The sequence below is a fragment of the Pteropus medius genome, unplaced genomic scaffold (genome assembly GCF_902729225.1).
Source record: "Pteropus medius unplaced genomic scaffold, Ma_sr-lr_union100, whole genome shotgun sequence".
Lineage (NCBI taxonomy): Eukaryota > Metazoa > Chordata > Mammalia > Chiroptera > Pteropodidae > Pteropus > Pteropus medius.
This window is the reverse complement of record NW_024355205.1, coordinates 8133100-8150938: the sequence shown is the minus strand read 5'-3', so window position 1 is coordinate 8150938 and position 17839 is coordinate 8133100. Positions and strand designations below refer to the sequence as shown.

The window sequence follows — 17839 nt, the reverse complement described above, 5'->3', positions numbered from 1 at the left end:
AACCTTTTGTAAATTACCACGATCCTTTTTCTTATAACTAATTATTCTGAAATACTTATAGACAAAACGTTGCAAAAAAAAAAAAAGGACAAAGAGATCAAAAGTACCCATAACCCAGTTTCTCTCTATGATAACATCTTATTTTATAAATATTAGGCCAACTGACTCTAGAACCTGAGCTTTTCAAAGCTACTGTTGACAGCTGATAGAAAGTCTTTCTGCCCCCTTGGAGATTTTTAGAAATTCTTCGCCATCCTAATTTTTGAACATTGCAATGACTGGGGAGCATCGACAGCCTTTTGTGAGTTGAAGATCAGAGATGCCAGATGTCTCATAACACACACATAAAGAACTGTCTTGCCTAACATGGCCAATGTGTCCCATTGAGAACACTGAACATTCTATTCTGCTTCTCTCAACAAACCAAAGAGATAAGGAGAAATGTGAAATGTTACAAAGAAATAAGTGGATAGTAAAAGACCACATGATAAATGTAAATCAATCATCATGCAAAAAACAAAATAAAACCAAAGTCTATTGTTCTATTGAAACATTGCGTACTTATTTCCATGAGTACTAGCTAGTTAGATTTCCCAGTACCTTTTAGCTTAGAAAGTTCCTGTTCTTTCTCTTGCTGCAGCTGCAGGTATTTCTGCTTATGGTCATTAAATGTCCTACTGAAGTCTTCTCCTTGTTTACGATGTTCCTCTTCCAAGTCGCTGTGCTGTTTCTTTAGCTCATCGTGTTGACTCTGCAAAGATGAGACCTTTGAGCAAAGATGTACATTCTCTAAATTACATCAGAGTCTATGTCTCGATAGCACAGCCTTTCTCTTGTTCGAAAGTAAGAACAAATGAAGAAGCAGGTTTCATTTTCCTCAAGTTGCTTTTAATTTGTGCAGCTTCCCTCTATTTTCCTTACATTTCAAATGAACAGTTTGGGATCAAGGCCAAAAATAATTTTCTTCTAAATTTTTAACATCAATGGGAAAATGAGAAGTTAGAAGTTAGCATGAGAGATGGAAAAGAGAGAGATTTGGGGAAATTCTCAGGTACTCATTTTATTGTGGAAACAAGGTAAACTAATGGAAAAATTACTCTCTGTGGATATTCTAGATTTCCTCCTTCAATCTGCTGTTTTCTTAACATTTTTGATTTCCTTTCTTTGACTTCCAGCCTTCCTGACAACCCAGTTTAAAGAAAAGAAAAAAAGATACTTCTCTTTTGGGGAAGTAATAAATCGATTGTTTATTAAATTATTCTTATTTATTGCTGATTATAATATTATGCTATAATCACAATGTAGATAAATTCTACAGTCTCCAAACGCTTCATGTGAAAGGATGATCTGCCTTAATTTATGTATTGCTTTCTTGATAATAGAAAAGGGTCTGTTTTCAATAAAAAGTGGTTTCCTTACTGATACAAGAGGAAAGACAATACCAAGTGAAAAGCTGGAGTTTTGGAGGTGGGGAGATCATGGCACGGTTTTCCTGTGGAGCATGGCGTAATGGCACGCTGCTCATCTCCTCTATCTTGACAGAAATAATGAAGTATCTCTCTCTTTCTCTCTCTCATCTTCCTGATACACAATAATAAATTTTATCCAAGAACCAAGGAAGGAGAAGCTTTAATTATAACTTGTGTCCCTGTGGTGGGTAAGAGGACACATTAAATATTAGTAACACAAAGGAGGTATTTTAATAGTTCTACCACCTCCAGTGTGTATAAAAATAAAGAAAGCACTGTGAGAAATTAAACAAACAAACAAAAAGCCTTAAAGGATAAGAGAAGATCAAATTTAAAAATAATTTGACTAGAGAGCCTGATTTATAAAAAAATGTATAAGCTAAAGATATTCTTTGTAATCAGGTGATAAATAGGATAGTACATTACAATTATATATCATTTTTAGTCAAATATGACTTCAATATACCATATTATAATACAAATCCACTTTCTATAACTTTCCTTAATCACTTAAAGTTACTTAGCTAATCCTTTCATTCATTCATGAAGGATAACTTTAAATTACTTACTTTCAACATCTGATGTTGCACATTCAATGCACTGTATCTACTATTGGAATCTTGCTGTAAATTGAAAAAGAAAATAGTTAACACAAAGATAAAAATCTGGCTCTTTTGCTAAATACAACTTAAAACTCTTAACAGAAGAATTTCATTTATTGCACTTGTGTAAGCGAAAATGAATTCTACACTTGAACTGGGATGTCTCTGAGGCCATTTCTTTATATAATAGCAGAAATAAAGTTTTAACATTCCCAGAAGTTTGCTAGATTTTAGTAATGAAAAAGAGGGCACAGAATCACAAAATAGCAGCTTGACAGGGCCCTTAGAGATGATTTACTTCCACTCTCATAGTCAGAAGAAGAACTGAGGCCCAGATACACGAAGGAGCTTGTCCTGAGACGCAGTATGGCATAGGGCGCTCCAAGAAGTAGGGCTAAACCAACAAGGACCAGGTCTCACAAGCTTAGCATGGCTTAAGGGAGGCAAGAAAAAAGGTGCTTTCCTTCCAACTGAGCTTCACTGGGTAAGTAATTTTACATAAATTACTTTACTCCAGTGAGACTCCATTTCAGAGAGTGAAAAATAGAAAGGATAGGAAACAGGCCAGAGGCCAACATTTCCTTTGGTAGCAGAACCAGGATTACAATTTGAGCCTAAGCCTAATACTGAATTCCATGTTCTAGTAGCAGATCACTGTGTCCCGGTGGGGCACCTTCACCTATGGACCTCACACATTTCCACAGCCCTGGGCAGCTATGACCGGTCAGTACACAGCACACCTGAAGGGTCTCTCCCCGTGCTGTGTTGTTCTATCTCACACGCCACACCCCTTGCTTATCCCATGGCCAGCACAAGTATACTCTCAATCATTGCTTTTTAATATTTTCACAACTTCTAAAATAAACTGCATTTTTTCTTCTTCACTTTATTTTATTGCTTTACTATTTTAATTTTTAAGGAAATTACATTATAAAATGTACAACAGAGCACACGAATCTTGGTCAGGGCTTTTACAAGCAGCAAGTAAGAGTTGAAAGCTGATAGCTTCTGAGCTGTCCAAGAAACTGACTCTTCTCAGTTTTAATACCCCAAAACATCGATGTTTTATTCAACTAATGCTTACTTTTTTTAGCGTAAGAGAAAGACTTGCTTTTCTCTAGTTAATTTGGACTTAAATTTTGTTTAATGCCAATATCATTCATTCATTCATTCATTCATTCCACAAATGTTTTTGAATGATGGCTCCAGGCCAGGTACTGTGTTACATGTTACACAATACTGTATGTGCAAGTAGCAGTAATGTGCAAAGGCAAACCAAAATATCACATTCTATAGAAAACAGAAACTGTAAGCAAATGAACAAATAAATGAATAAAAATTATCTGCTCTTTATTGTTAAGGCAATTCCCAATTTATTGTATCATTTATATTATTATCATAAGCAATGGTAGGATTTAAAATAATGTTTTTTTTTTAGTCTTACTCTTGTAATTTTTTGGTAGCAAAAAAAAAAAAAATTGTATACAATTCTAATGATCAACAGAGTAAAATATTTTACATTTCCTTCTCCTCTAAGTTTCATTAAAAAATTTAAGAAAAAAAAAAAACTTACCCTTCCTTTATTTAGTGTTTCTTGTGCTTCTAACTTATAAACAAGAAAATCTAGAAAAAAAAAAAATAAGGAACCAAAGTGTAAGTTAATTTATTGTGACATTTTAAACATCTAAAACGACAAAGGCAAACTTTACTCAGACTTACAAAAAAATGTTCTAAGTTTAAAACAATCTACTTGGTGACTTATATACTTTATTTTGCCTTTTAAAGTTTTAGAAACAGTTGGAAAAAACTATCATATAATTTTTCTCTTTACCTTAAAGCTGTAAATCTTGCATTGAAAATCCACCTTATCAGCAAGTGATTAAAAGGACATTTAGAATGTGTACTCTGTGATTAACTCTCCTTGAAATTAAAAAAACACACCTAAATGATTTTTTGCTATCCACTAGATGGCACAATAAAATCATTTAGGACCTGAAAAGAATTCAAGCCATTGAAACCATCTTTAAGGCTCTTAAACTACATTATCCACTAGATGGCCCTATAAAATCACTGCATTTGAAGACAAGGAAAATTCAAATCCTATCAAAGCATTCTAATGTTGTTAAACTTCTATTCTTTACAACAAGGGTAAGTAAAATGTCCTAACCAATAATGCTCTCCTATTCTCTCTTCTTCTACCCACCAAGTTAATCAGATAGAACACCTAACTTAAATATCAAGATCTATCACAAAATGTAATTAAAACTATAAATTTAGATAACATTGAATCGCAAAATGTATAAAGCCTATGCTTTATTTAAAAAATTCTGATAAAAATCATACCTTGGCCTTATACCTATGCTAAATGTTAATTTTTCAAACAACCAATTGGCTGTCCAATAAAAGCCTTCACAAGATAAAAACAGGTTCATAACTTAAAAGACATCACACAATGTGATCAATTTATCATGTTATAAACATGTATATATATGCATATATATTTCAAATTTGTCATATTCTAGACAATACATATTGTTACTTCCTAGATATCTGTATACAAAAGTTCCAAGTATTAGTAACGTGTATAATATTCAGATGAAAAGTTGTTTATTTCTGAAATAATACATGTAGTCAATATATGAACTACTTCCAGATGACACCAACTGAATGAAAGATTCTAAATCCAGTCTTAAGTGGGAATTACTTTATTGTGGAATGCATAGCAGATTGCTTGGTATCTCTTTCTCTGTCCACCTATAAAACTGACTTTATGTTGATCTGAGAAATTTCTTAGCAAACAATAGTAAAGAAAATACATGATGCTTCAAATAAGGATATGACAATAACACAAATTATTTATTTACCTTCCTTTGCTTTCTTATGTTCAAGTCTTTCCTTTTGCAAGGATTTCTCTAATCTTGATCTGTGTTCATACACAACTAGAAAAAAAAAGAGTTAAAATTTGTCTTCAAAGAATTAGAAATTCTTAAACAAAGTTAACATCAATTTTCAAAACAGGGGGAAATCAGAGTCTTTTTGTAATGAAAATAAAATATGTATTTACAAGTTCCACATTCTGGGGATAAAACAAACAATAAGCTACATAATTCAGGGCTGACTGACTTCTTCTATACAGTTTGCCCCTTTATAGAACCAAAACTCTGGAAGAGGCTGCCATCTTCTTTGCCAGCTCCTTTTCCTTCTCCTGCTTCTTAAATGAGAGCATCTCTATGAGGGTCTACGTCTCTTCCTGGGCAACCACATTCACTCCTATGATTTCAACTATCATCTGCACAGCTTTTACCTCCCATGTGTGTATATTTCTAGCCCCTGCCTCTCTTAGGCACTAGAAGAGCATTTCCTAAAGCCTACTGGGTGTTTCCACCTACATATCCCATGAGTCCTGCCAAGTCAACATGATCTGAATCTGAATTAAGGCTGAGTGTGTTGGTGAGAACACCTCAGCAACAAACCACTGGAATGAAGAAGATGTGTATTTCCCACATCAAGAAAAACATAGGTGAGAGAGCCACAGAAATGAAGGAGGGAGAGGCACATTCCAAAAAAACCTACAGAAGTGCCCACAAAAGAACAGGTTGGGTTAGCATCTGCCACAGCCACGCTTTAAGATCTATTTTCCTGCACTTTATCATCATTATTCAGTCTACTCTGAAGAAGCCGGAATCACCCAGTGAGTCAGAGAGGAAGAGCAGATGCATTAGGGGGAAATAGGGAGACGAGGCCTATCAGAACTCTCTTCCCCATTAGAAGCTTCATGTCTATAGCAAACATGAGCTGCAGAAGAGGGAGAAGCTCGACCTCTGAATAAAAAAAAATACGTATTATTACACTGGACTGGACCAGACATGGTACCTACTAAACCAAGACTGTGTTTATGGATAAAGGTTATTAAAAGTTTTTTTTTTAATTGAATAAAATTGACATGTAAGCTTGTGTAAGTTTAAGGTAGTTAATACATTTATATATTGTAATATAATTGCTGATGTAGCCATATTTATCACATTACATGATTGTAATACAAGAAGGGGTTTTTTTTGTTGTTGTTGTTGTTTTTTCTCTGAAAGAGGTCTGTTTTACATTTCATCCAGGGAAAGAAAATGCAGCCCCACAGAGTGGTTTTACGGGCAATGAAGGGAAAGGAGGAGAGAATAAAGTAAATTTCTCATGTAGCCCTTGAATCCTGTTTGTTCAGCATTATGGTCACATATGATCTCATTCCCTGGCAAGCTAAGCCAAACCTGTCATCTATTTGTTTCATCAGTCCCTAGCTCCCCACGCTTGCCTTGGACACAATTTAATCATCAATCACTGACTGACCATGCACAGCATACACAACTGTCCAACATGACTGGCCATCAAAAGTGCCATAGCCACAGCAACTCCCCTCCCACACACCTGCAACAACCCCTTGCTGCACAAGGAATTCCTTGTGCCTCTTCCCGCCCTTTCCTCACTGTCACAGCTGCCAGCTACTGCTGTCCAACTTCCAGTATGGCCATCATCTCCTAGGTCCCCCACCTTCCCACACTACATCTCTTGTCTTGTCATCCTATATAAACCTTCCATTCCTGGGGCTCCATCTATGACTACCATAGCCCCTAATTCTTCTACTCACACCTCTGCTAACATCTCTGTCTGGAACTTCTAGAATGCCTGCCACCACCCAAACTAGTATGGTGTCATCCCTGATAGCATGCCAGCCCCAATCTCATCTTTTCCCTCATCCTCAGCTTCCCATTAGTCATACCATGATCCTTGCCAACCCCTTTCTCCACCCAGGCTCCTATTCTATTCCCTAGATGACCCCATTCCCCCAGGGCTATTACTGTAAAAGAATCCGATACGATTCTGTGTTTACTAAGCACCTACTATGTACCTGGCACCAGCTTACCAGTAGAAATGCAAAATGAATAGACATGGCCCTTGGCCTAAAGAAGCTCAAGTCTAAAATGGGAAATAGGTTAGGTAATTTGTAAATAATTAGAGATGAATACATTTGGCATAATAAAAGTATATTTAAGCCCAAGGAAAGACAGAGATGAACTCTGGATGAAAAAGGGGTAAGGGAAGACTTCTCAGAGGTGGTGATTTCTTGGTTGGCTTCGAGAGTGAGGAGCAATTTGGTAGACAGGGGTACCACAGGAGGAAGGTACTTCTGGAGGACATCACAGGGACAAAGGCACAGAGGTATGAAACTCCACTTTAGGAGCTGTACTCCAAAAAGCTTTGTTGCAAGTCCATGTTGAAAATCACATTTGTTCAAACATATCTGTATGGTATTTAAGTCCCTTGGCTAATTTCTAAAAGCCTATTAAGACCAAGAGGTTCTTTGGATTGGTTCTAACAGTACCATCTTGAATGTCTGGAATGAAGCAGGGAAAACAAAGATAAGCACTATTTCATAACTACACTAAAGCCAAGCCCTGAACTGCATGCTCATCGTCTTTGAGAATTTCAGTCAGGTAGGGGAAACTTGCAGGGAAATAGATAAATTACAATGCTATCGTGATATAACAGAGGCAGGAATGGGGTGCCACAAGAACAACTAAGTTCCCTGGCTGGAAGGAAAAACACCCACTCATCTCCAGTCCACTAGCCAAAGTTCCCATGGTGTGGGTAGAAGGACATAGGAACATAAACATGCCACTTAAAAGGGAATCTTGGTGCACTAATCGGACATATTATAGACGATTTCAGCCAGCAATGTGCATCACTTTCAAAAAAAGCAACAGGCAAAATAGTCGAGATCTTGCTCCAGTGGAACTGAGGTCGCTGCAAGGGGTCCTGAGGATGTCAGGACCATTAGGGGGAAACAATTACAGCTAGAAACACCCATGATTAAGACAAACAACAAACGAGCAAACAAACAAACTGCATCACGGTCAAGAAGATGTATATGAGGGGACTACTCGCCACCCATCCCCAGTGACCTCAGACTCTAGATATTAAACATTGTTGTGGAAAGGTAAGGATAGAGGGAAAAGGTGTATCTACAAATTACAATCATTAATAATATACAGCAGCAATCACTGTAAACTCACTGTTGTAAACTCACTGTTGTAAACTCAGTGTTGTATGGGACTCGGTAATCAGGTAATAATTATCTTTGGCCTGGGAAGCAGAAAATTCGTCAGGGTGCTTTCATCTTCAATAAGAGTAAAGTGTCCAAGTAGAGAGAGCATGTGGGGGATAGGGTGAGCAGCACTGGGTGTGGGAGGGTGGGAGATGGTGCTCCATTCTTTCTTATTCTCTTCCCTGAAATGCAGTCAGGAAATGTGCCAACAACTGGTCCATAGTGTCCATTTATCATACTGAATCGCAAAACTGTCTTTGACAGCTTTACGCTCAATGAGAATTTACACATTCAGCATATTAATAGTAGTGTGTCTCAAGAGCTGAGAGATCATAGAATGTACAGTTATGAACTTCCATAAATCACTAGAATAGATGCTATATGATGTCCACAAAGATGCAAACATGTTGTGGATGACAGTCCAAATGCAAAGGTCTTGGGAAATCTGAGACATATTCATGAATATATTAAATGGCATCAATAACAGCAACAGCTAAGGCAAGAATGAATTTTGCAAATGCAGTAAAAAACAAGATGTAGTAAACAGAAATGGAGGATATATGTAGAAACCATGAGGTAACTGTACTATTAAATTACTCAGAACTGGTCAAGTCATTATTACAGCATCAGCTTCTAGTCCTGATGTAATATAACTTAAGGATGCAGAAATGGCTTGAAAGTTGGAGACAATCACCAAGGAGGAATGTGAAAGGGCAGCAGTGACTGGTGGAAGGTTGAAGTGCTTGTCTTCATCAGTGCTTTGTCAGGAAAAGGAAAACCGAAAAGCGGTCCTGAATTGGAAGGTGAGGAAACCACGTTAGGTAAATGAACATGAGAGTGAAAATTAATCCATGGAATTGAAAATTCTAGAAAGAAAGGGAAAGAGGCAGGTGGTAACATGATGGTTGAGAGTACAGACTGGTGTCTGAGTTCAAACCCCAGATTCATCTCTTAAGAGGCAAGTTGCTGAACTTCTTTGTACTTCAGTTTCCTTATATGGTATGTGGGGATAATGACAGTTCCTATCTCTTTGGGTGGATGTCAGGGTTCAATGAGTTAATGTATGTCAAACGCTTAAAACGTTGTCTGGCATGAAGTAAATGCTACAAAAATACTAAAACATTTTTTTCATCTATGTGCTATGATGACATAAGTACCAGAGAAGCAATTAAGAGAGTCCTTTCAACACTACAATTAAAGTCTAATAATAACAATGTAAAAATACATAGAGATATGTGTATACATATGTATATATGTATATGTATATATACACATATGTGTGTGTGTGTGTGTGTATCTTTTGAAAAGGTATAAGATCTTGATTTGTTTGCTTTCACTAAAAAAAAAAAAAAAAATCCCTTTTTTTAAAAAAGCAAATAATCATTCCAACAGCTTGGTAGAACTCATAAGCTAATTTTTTGATAAGAATTGAAGGACAGTAAAACAGATCAGATACAATCTTTGTGTCCTTGTAGCTCTTCTAGAAAATTTCCCTATCAATTAAACACACACACACACACACACACACACACACAAACTACCCTTAATTCTTTTAAAATGCATTCTCCAGGCTTTTGAGCTAGTGATTTATCTAGATAGGTTTACTGTTTTGCTTAGAAGGAGGATTGCTAATCAATCCTTGTCACTTATCTCTATTTTTCTATTTATACTCTCAAGTCAAGGGCATCAGTCAAGATGAACTAATACTACAAGAACCTTTGCAACAAAAAATAGTATATAATGAACAAATTTCACAATACCAAACCAGGTTAAAGAAAAATATGTAAAAATAAATAAATAAATAATGGCGGTTCAATCTCGGCATTTAAAATCTCTAATGTAGAATAACACTATGGGATAGAATTTGAATCACAAGAACTCATGAGAAAAAGAGGAAAATCCGTAATACTCATCATCTCCCCTGCCTACTAAAAAGAAATTTAATATTTTCCATGCAGTCGAGAATGGAAAGAGGTTTCTATTCCACCTTAAAGCACTCAAGAGTTTAAAAACATGTCAGCTCCCTATAGCAATTTTCCATTTTAACTTTGACTTCCATCTGAAAGTCACAAGAGAAATTAGCTGTATATATCCACTTATGGGCAAAATATATATCCATGACATTTGGGGCCAAACTGCTCCAATTCAGAATTAGAAAGTAACACTCTAAAATTAGACAGAAAACATTGCTAAGTGTTTTAACACCTTAAACAAAGACAGGGCAATGTTTTCTTGGCAAAAGCAACAGCCCATGAAATTTTGCTTTCAGCTCTGACAATAATGTAAAGTTTCTTATCTTTATTTAAAAAAGGAAAAGAAAAAGCTGAGGTTTGCTATGAAAGTCACACAATTCAACCTGTGAAAATATTAACATTTGCAGGTACCTCTATCATTGTACATATAATAAAAATTAAACTGAACAAATTTGTGCTTTTGATAATTATCGATGAAGAGTTTTAAGTTGGCCGGTAAGAGAAATGACAAAAAAGGAAAATAAATAAAATCAAAATAGTTCTCTGAACATAGTACTTTTGAGGTTTGTTTTGGTTTTGGTTTTGATGCCTAAAATCATAGATATTTAGTATAGTTTTTAAAAACTGCTTTTGGTTGTGGTTCTAACTCACCAGAAGTAGGGTGAAGGCCAGCCACTTACCCACCCCCCTCCTCTGTAGAATGAGTTAGTCTTTAACATAAAGACATTGTAGATACAGTTTTCCAATTATCTTTCCTTCCTTCTTTCATAGTTTTACCTCATGAAAACTCTGAAAAACTGCAGGAGATCTCTTTAGAAAACAACCCACGTAAAACAACTAAGTAAAAGAAAATAGGGTACAAATAATAGTATCATTTTGAGGAGCTCACTGGATCCTTCCTCCAGCCCCTGTGAGTAGGTAGGTAAGGACTTCTCTAAGGCTGTCTTCAGTGTCTCCCCCAGACTCTTTCATCAAAGTCTCCTAGAATTCTGCATCCATCTTCAAAACCTCTCACAGATAGCTGCTAAAACATTAAGTCCAACTTTTACTTCTCACTCAATTCCAGATGTACATCTTCCAGTACAATTCAACCTTTCCAGTCTGCTAGACGATTTATAGCTGAATTTAATTATTAATTAACCTTTTCTTATGGTTAACTCCATTTACTAAATTACATATTCACGTTCTAAGCCTGGGGGCAAAACCCTCCAATGACTTCTCATTACAGAGTGGAACCCAAAGCCCTCTCATGGCTTCACTTGATCATCCTGCTCTAGACACAGCAGCCTCCTTGATATTCCCTGAACACGCCACTCTCACCTCAGTACCTTGTAGTCTCTTCCCAGTGCTTCCACTGTAACTCCTCTAGGTACCTGCGCAAGTCACTCCCTCACTTCCCTCAGATCTTGACTTGAAAGATACTTTCTCAACAAGTCCTTGCCTGGACAACCAATCTAAAATAGCAACCTGCTTTCCACCCTCAACGATTCCAGTCTCCTTTTCTACTTTTTCTCCTTAGCACTTAACACTCTAGAGTATTTTTTACTTATATGTCTTATTTACTGTCTTTCCATCCCACTAGAATATGAGCTCAGTCAGGGCAAGAATTTCTGGTTTGTTTTATCTCACCACTGTGTCCCTGGTAAAGTGATTGTAAGCATTCAATGGATAAGGAATAAACGAATGAACGAATGAATAAACTATATGTGCCTTGAAGGCGAGGATTGGCTATCTCCTTTTTCCTTCTCTTCTATATCCCAAACCCTCACTGCCATTTCAGTCTCAGTCCTCTTCCTAATACCTACTGGTATTCAATAACACTTGTTAAATGAATGAGTGCATTAAAAAAATATCTTTTTTTTTTCCTCATTTGCCTCCCATCCTTTATGTCTCCAGCTTTTTTAAACTGAATTTCCACATTTGTTGGCTCATTAGTACTCACATATCCCCCACCAAAAAAAACAGGTGACAGAATAGAGATTAAATATAAATGTTTCTGTTGATATACAGGCTCATAAGATTAGCATTAGTTAAATAACAGCCTTGAAATATAGACACTTTCAGGATGCTGAGAGAGAAAAGAACAGTCTAATTAGGTATTTTTCTATCACTTGACAATTGAAGTATTCTTTTTTTACTGCACAATCAAGTTCCTATAATAGCTCACACAAATGTCTATTTTTAAATTTTCTATGCATACAGTTGACAAAGTCATTTAAATGGAAATTTTAACTATGATCTGAATTGGTGCTTAACTGTCTTTTCTATTTTGGATAAAACTATACCAAGACTTTCCCTCATGACATCATCTAATTGAGATTTGGCTTTTTCAAACAAGTATTATATTCGCTGACTATATTTCTTCATATGAATCTTCTTTTTGGCATTCTTTCAAGCCAAGCGGTGAGCCACTAATAATCATTATTATTAAATGAAATCTATTCACTCCTCATGAAAGGATTCTTCTCTTAGCTGCTCAGAACTATTATATTACAACTCAGCAGTGTTCCAGGCACCCTGGGAGATGCTGAAGTGTGGGATTTACTCTTCTAAAAGCTTATAATCAATAAATTCAGGTTGTTAGAAAAGGCTAAGATAGGTAAAAAGGTAAGAAGACAGAGATCACCAAAGGTTAGATAAGCAGGGATGATATAATGACCTGCTGAGTCAGTAGATTTTTAAACACAATTTCTTTGTACACTGAGAAAAAAAATATCTTCCTGTCCCATAAAAATATTGTACTCTACAAAGCAAAAATTACATGTAAAAGTATAGTCATGTGTGTGTGTGTATATATATATATATACACACACACACACATATACATGCACACATAATAGAAACTTAAAAACTTACAGTAATAGAAGCAAAAGTTATTCTAAAATTAGAGGTACATAAATATACTCTGTACAGTACTATTCTTATCTAGCAGTCAGATTTCATCTGGACTCCATCACAGTATTTCAGGAAATAATGCATGTGAAAGAGAGAAAGAGGGTTAGATTTCCGATCACCCAAAACTGATGCAAGGATATATAAAAATGTCCTTGAGACGAGCTAGAATGTGCAGAAGACACTGGTTTTATAATGGGACTATGAATTTATACATATACTTTTAAAACTGGATGTGCTTGAACCACATATAAAAGACACTCCATTTTCATAAGTAATCTAGTAATGCCAGCAATGAGGAAATGACCTAAAATTGAGTATGAACTCCTAAGAGGAGTGTACATTGTATAAACTTGTTATCCAGAGATACCCACCAGCAGGGCAGAACGAGCTGGGCTACAACTGGTTTTTCTTTCAAATCAATGCAGCAGTCCACAAGTCCCATATTTACCCAAACTCTCAATGTCATTTTCAATTCAAAATGTCTAAATATGCAACATATCTTGGAAGAAGTTTCATAAAAATCTGGCTGATAGAGATATTATGTAAGATCTTTTATGCATTGCATCCTGAATATTAAATAAATCAAACAAATATTAATTGAGCAGTTACCATGTGCCAGGCATTGCTCTGAAATTTGGGAATACATCATGAGCACAACAGTACAAAAAAAAAAATCTCTACCTTTGGGAGCTCATATTCCAGCAGAGAGATAACAATGGTAATAAACCTAATTAATAGTATATTAGAAGTTAGTGAGTGCCATGGGGAGGGAAGAAGGAGCAAGATATGAGAGATTGGATGTGTGGGAAAGATGGGTCAGACTTCATTTTTAAACAGTGTAGTCAAAGCAGGACTAACTGCAAAGTCATTTGAACCAAGACTTGAAAAAAGTGAAAGAGTATTACAGACCTCTGGGGGCATCCTTTCAACTAGAAGGAACAGGCAATGCAAAAGCCCTGGCTGCAAGCATACAGGAAGTATTCTAACAACAGCAGGAGGCCAGTGTTGCTGAGAACGAGCCTGGAAGGTCAAAGGGTGAAGGTGGAGAAGAGGGCAGATTGCGATGGGCCTCCCAGAACCTAGTGGCATCTGGATTTTACTCTGAGAGAAATGGGGAGCCATTGGAGTGTTCTGAGAAGGAACATGTAACGTTGACTTAAGAGTTTAAAATAATGATCACTCTGACAGCATTGGGTTAAGATGCAATCAGGGAAACCAGTTAGTAGCAAGCTTCTGCAGAAATCTGGGCCTGAGGTAATGATAAATAGGGTCAGTGTGCAAGCTGTGGCAGATTCTGCATTTACACTAAAGATAAAACCAGTGTGTGTTATCAGCTGAAAGGCTGCTGGTGGAATAGGTTTGTGAGGATTAGGAATAAGCATTTGCTGATGGCAGAGTATTTACTCAGCCTGTGGGAGTCAAGATAGACTCCCAGAAGTGACATCTGTGTGGATGTTAAAAGATGACAATGGAGGAAGGACAGAGAAAAATCTAGACTGTGGAACAAGAACATGTAAGAGTCATGGGTCGGAAATGAAAACAACCTGTTGGTGGCGTTTCTCACACTTCTCTGAAGATAAGAATAACCAGGAGAGCTGGTCACAGCACAGACCACCCCCGGCCCACTCCGAACCTACTCAACCAGAACTTCTAGGGAAGAGGTCTGATTATCAGAATATTTAGCAAGTGTGCCCCGCTCACTCTCCATGAACTTTTATAAGAGAGTTCTAGAAACACTACATTTAGCTACTGTTGATAGGAAGGAAGGTGAGTAATCAGGGTGGGGAGAGAATGAATGAGATAGGGCTGCAATGGACTTGACCAGATCTACATAGTTGTAAAAAATAACTTTATGGGTCAACAGAATATAGAGAATTCAAAAGGACAGAGGTTGATAGATTAGTTAGGAAGTCCCTGCGATAACCTAAAATAAAATAACATGAAGGTTAAACTTCCATTTTGCCTGGATATGAGATATCAGTTTTGCTAATAAGAATCCAATAAAAAGTTATTTTTTCCAACTGGAATGTACAAAATTTTAAGGAAGTGCAAAAGAGTGGGAAGCGAAAAAGAATATGAGTAGGCACTTAAAGATATCCTAATGACAAATATTCGAAAAAGCGGTCAAGTAAATTAGTCACCAGGAAAATCAAATTATGTCAAAATGCAATACCAATATTCTTCCATCAAAATGGCTAAGGTAAAAAAGACAGGAAACACCAAGTGTCGGCAAGAATACGGAGGAAGAAACTCTCCTCTTTGCTGGTAGATGTGTAAATTGGTACAACCATTTTAGAGAACTGTTTGACAGGTTCTGCCAGAGCTGATGAAGGCATGCCTTGCGGCCTATAAATCCCACTCCTGGGTATATACCCAAGGAAATGCTTGTCATTTAGTCACCAGAAGTCATATAGGAAAATCCTAAGAGCAGCACTATTCATAATAGTCCCCAACTGGTACAGCTTATCCCTTCTACTATGACATCTATCATAGTAGAAGGGATAAGCTGTACCTGTTCGAAAAAAATGAAATCTACTTAACTATGTCAAAAAACTGAATGTAACCAACATGAGTTTTCCAAACATAATGTTGAGAAAAGAGGCCAGACAACGAAGTGGTAATTACTGAATGATTCCATTTATAAAAAGTTCAAAACAAGCAAAACTAATCTGTGATGCTGGAAGACAGGATACTATTCACACTTCATGCACATGGCAGTGGGAGGCAGGCAGGCAAGGACTGGCAGAGAGCAAGAGGGAGCATTTTCGAGTGCCGGTGATGTTCTGATTCTTGGTCTACATTATGTGCTTTGTGAAAATTCCCTGAGCTATATATTTGTGATTCATGTACTTTTCTGAATGTACAATTGTTTATATGAGATCATGGTATTCGTTATTTTCAGTTACATAAGTGAAATATAACAAAACTTATTTAAATATACTTTTTTCTCCATCCACATCTCCTCAATTTGATTCATACTCTTCACATGTATGTCTGATATCTCTGTATATATCACCTCAGGTCAGTTTTCAGTCCTATGACTATTTTCTGAAGCATATCCATCTTCACTGGAAATATAGCCCTTGTGGAATCTTTGTCTGATGCCATCACTATAAATGTCCTAAGCTATAGATATTTGGTAAAAGTGAAGATAGCTTACTTTTTATTTGGCTGGTAGGTGCATATTTATGCTTTCTATAATCCTAATTCCTGACAGTATTGGGGGTGTTTTTTGTTTTGTACTGTTTTGTGGTAAAAATGTTTGCTTGTAAAGACATTTTACATTTGCAATTATGAGAATACATTCCAAGGATTAAATACCCACACTATTTTAAATGCTACTTCATCCTTTGGAAAAAAAAAAAAAAAAAGATTTTGTCAGGAGGCCTCCATAAATATCTAACCACATTAAACGAGGTCATTTTGGGCTAATGTGTCTTCCTCACACAATGCTCTGCTGTTTAAAATAAAGCAGTTTGGAAAGCACCCAGTAATAACAGAGGCTTTGTACTGACTCCAATATAACAAAACCTCCTCTTTTCTGAGGGGTAATTTTGCAGGACGAAGGGAACTTTGCCTTATAATATTCAAGGATACGCAGTGATCATTGACAGAGGGAGAGGAATGCACACATGCAAATAAATTTGTGAAATAAAATCAAAATGCCTGAGTGACTCATTCAAAATGCACTATGAAAGTGGGTCCAAGGGTGCTGCAATTATTTCTGGCTTAGGCTACTGTGTGAAAGGTGGACCAGGACCAAGGAGGATGGGGTGGGGAGCACATCACGCTTCCCATGTCGGACATGTCCCATGTCGGAAATACTTGGGTATTTCTTAGATACTCTTTACCCTTCTCTGTGCAATCCGTATGTCTCTATCAAACATTCTACTAGCTAGAAGGTCATTACTAAGGTCTATTTCACCATCCTTCAGAGGCCTAAGACCTAACACAAGGGCCCCTCTGAGGTAAACCCCAGCTGACTCTCCTCAGCCACGTACTTCTCCTGACACTTTCTGTACCACCACCACATTTACAGTTATCACTGAGGGAACTTAAAAAGATGAGAAACTGTGGGGATGAGGTTGATGCTGGATGTTTAAAACTTGCTTCACCAGTTTGATTGGAATTCTTTGTGATATCCTGCATTCTCATTTCATTCTGGACATTTTAAGCCCTCCTTTGCGATAAGAGTATAAAGTATAATTCTTCTCTTTCCACACATTTGCTAACAAAAATATTTTCCTGATGGTTTGTTAAGAATATCACATGTGACTCTAAACAGGAATACCCTCTGCATTGAAAAACTGGGCATTGCACAGTTGCGGGTGAAATATAAGATGTAATTTTCATCACTAATTACTGCCCAGCATGTAACAGCCTTTAAAAGTAGGAGGCTGAGATCACTGAGACCCTCACAGGTCAAATAAAAGCATTATCCTTTCTTCATTAAGAAATGGCACACTACTTATCAAGACGTGTGAGTTTTAGGGTGATAGTGGGAGACGTTTGAAGATGATGCGACATGAGGGGGATATAGAAGATTTTGGGAAAGCTTGTTCTGATGAATAGGCCTGGAGAGACTTCCATTATACTGGCTTGTATCAGGGAAATATAGTCACCTGTCACATGGCACCCAACACTCGAGATTAGTGTGTGTCTTCACTGGGGTTCCAGATGGCCGTAGGCATATTTCTACTCAGTCTTTTTCTAATATTTTAAGTATAGATTTGTCATTTCTACTACATGTGGATTAGTTGTGAGGGAGTAGGTCTCTCTACAATACATGCACATTGTCACCTAGCC

General features: G+C 36.8%; 1 protein-coding gene across 1 annotated transcript in view; it reads right to left on the bottom strand.

Annotated features, from left to right (window-relative positions):
- The window catches only part of GOLIM4 (golgi integral membrane protein 4), a 69300-nt gene that overhangs the window by 23347 nt on the left and 28114 nt on the right, over nucleotides 1–17839 (bottom strand). Inside the window, exons 2-5 of the mRNA XM_039857902.1 lie at nucleotides 4936–5010; nucleotides 3645–3694; nucleotides 2039–2092; nucleotides 582–751 (exon numbers count right to left, since the gene is read on the bottom strand). Coding sequence (XP_039713836.1) covers nucleotides 582–751; nucleotides 2039–2092; nucleotides 3645–3694; nucleotides 4936–5010 — 349 coding nt within the window. The remainder of the gene's footprint in view (nucleotides 1–581; nucleotides 752–2038; nucleotides 2093–3644; nucleotides 3695–4935; nucleotides 5011–17839) is intronic.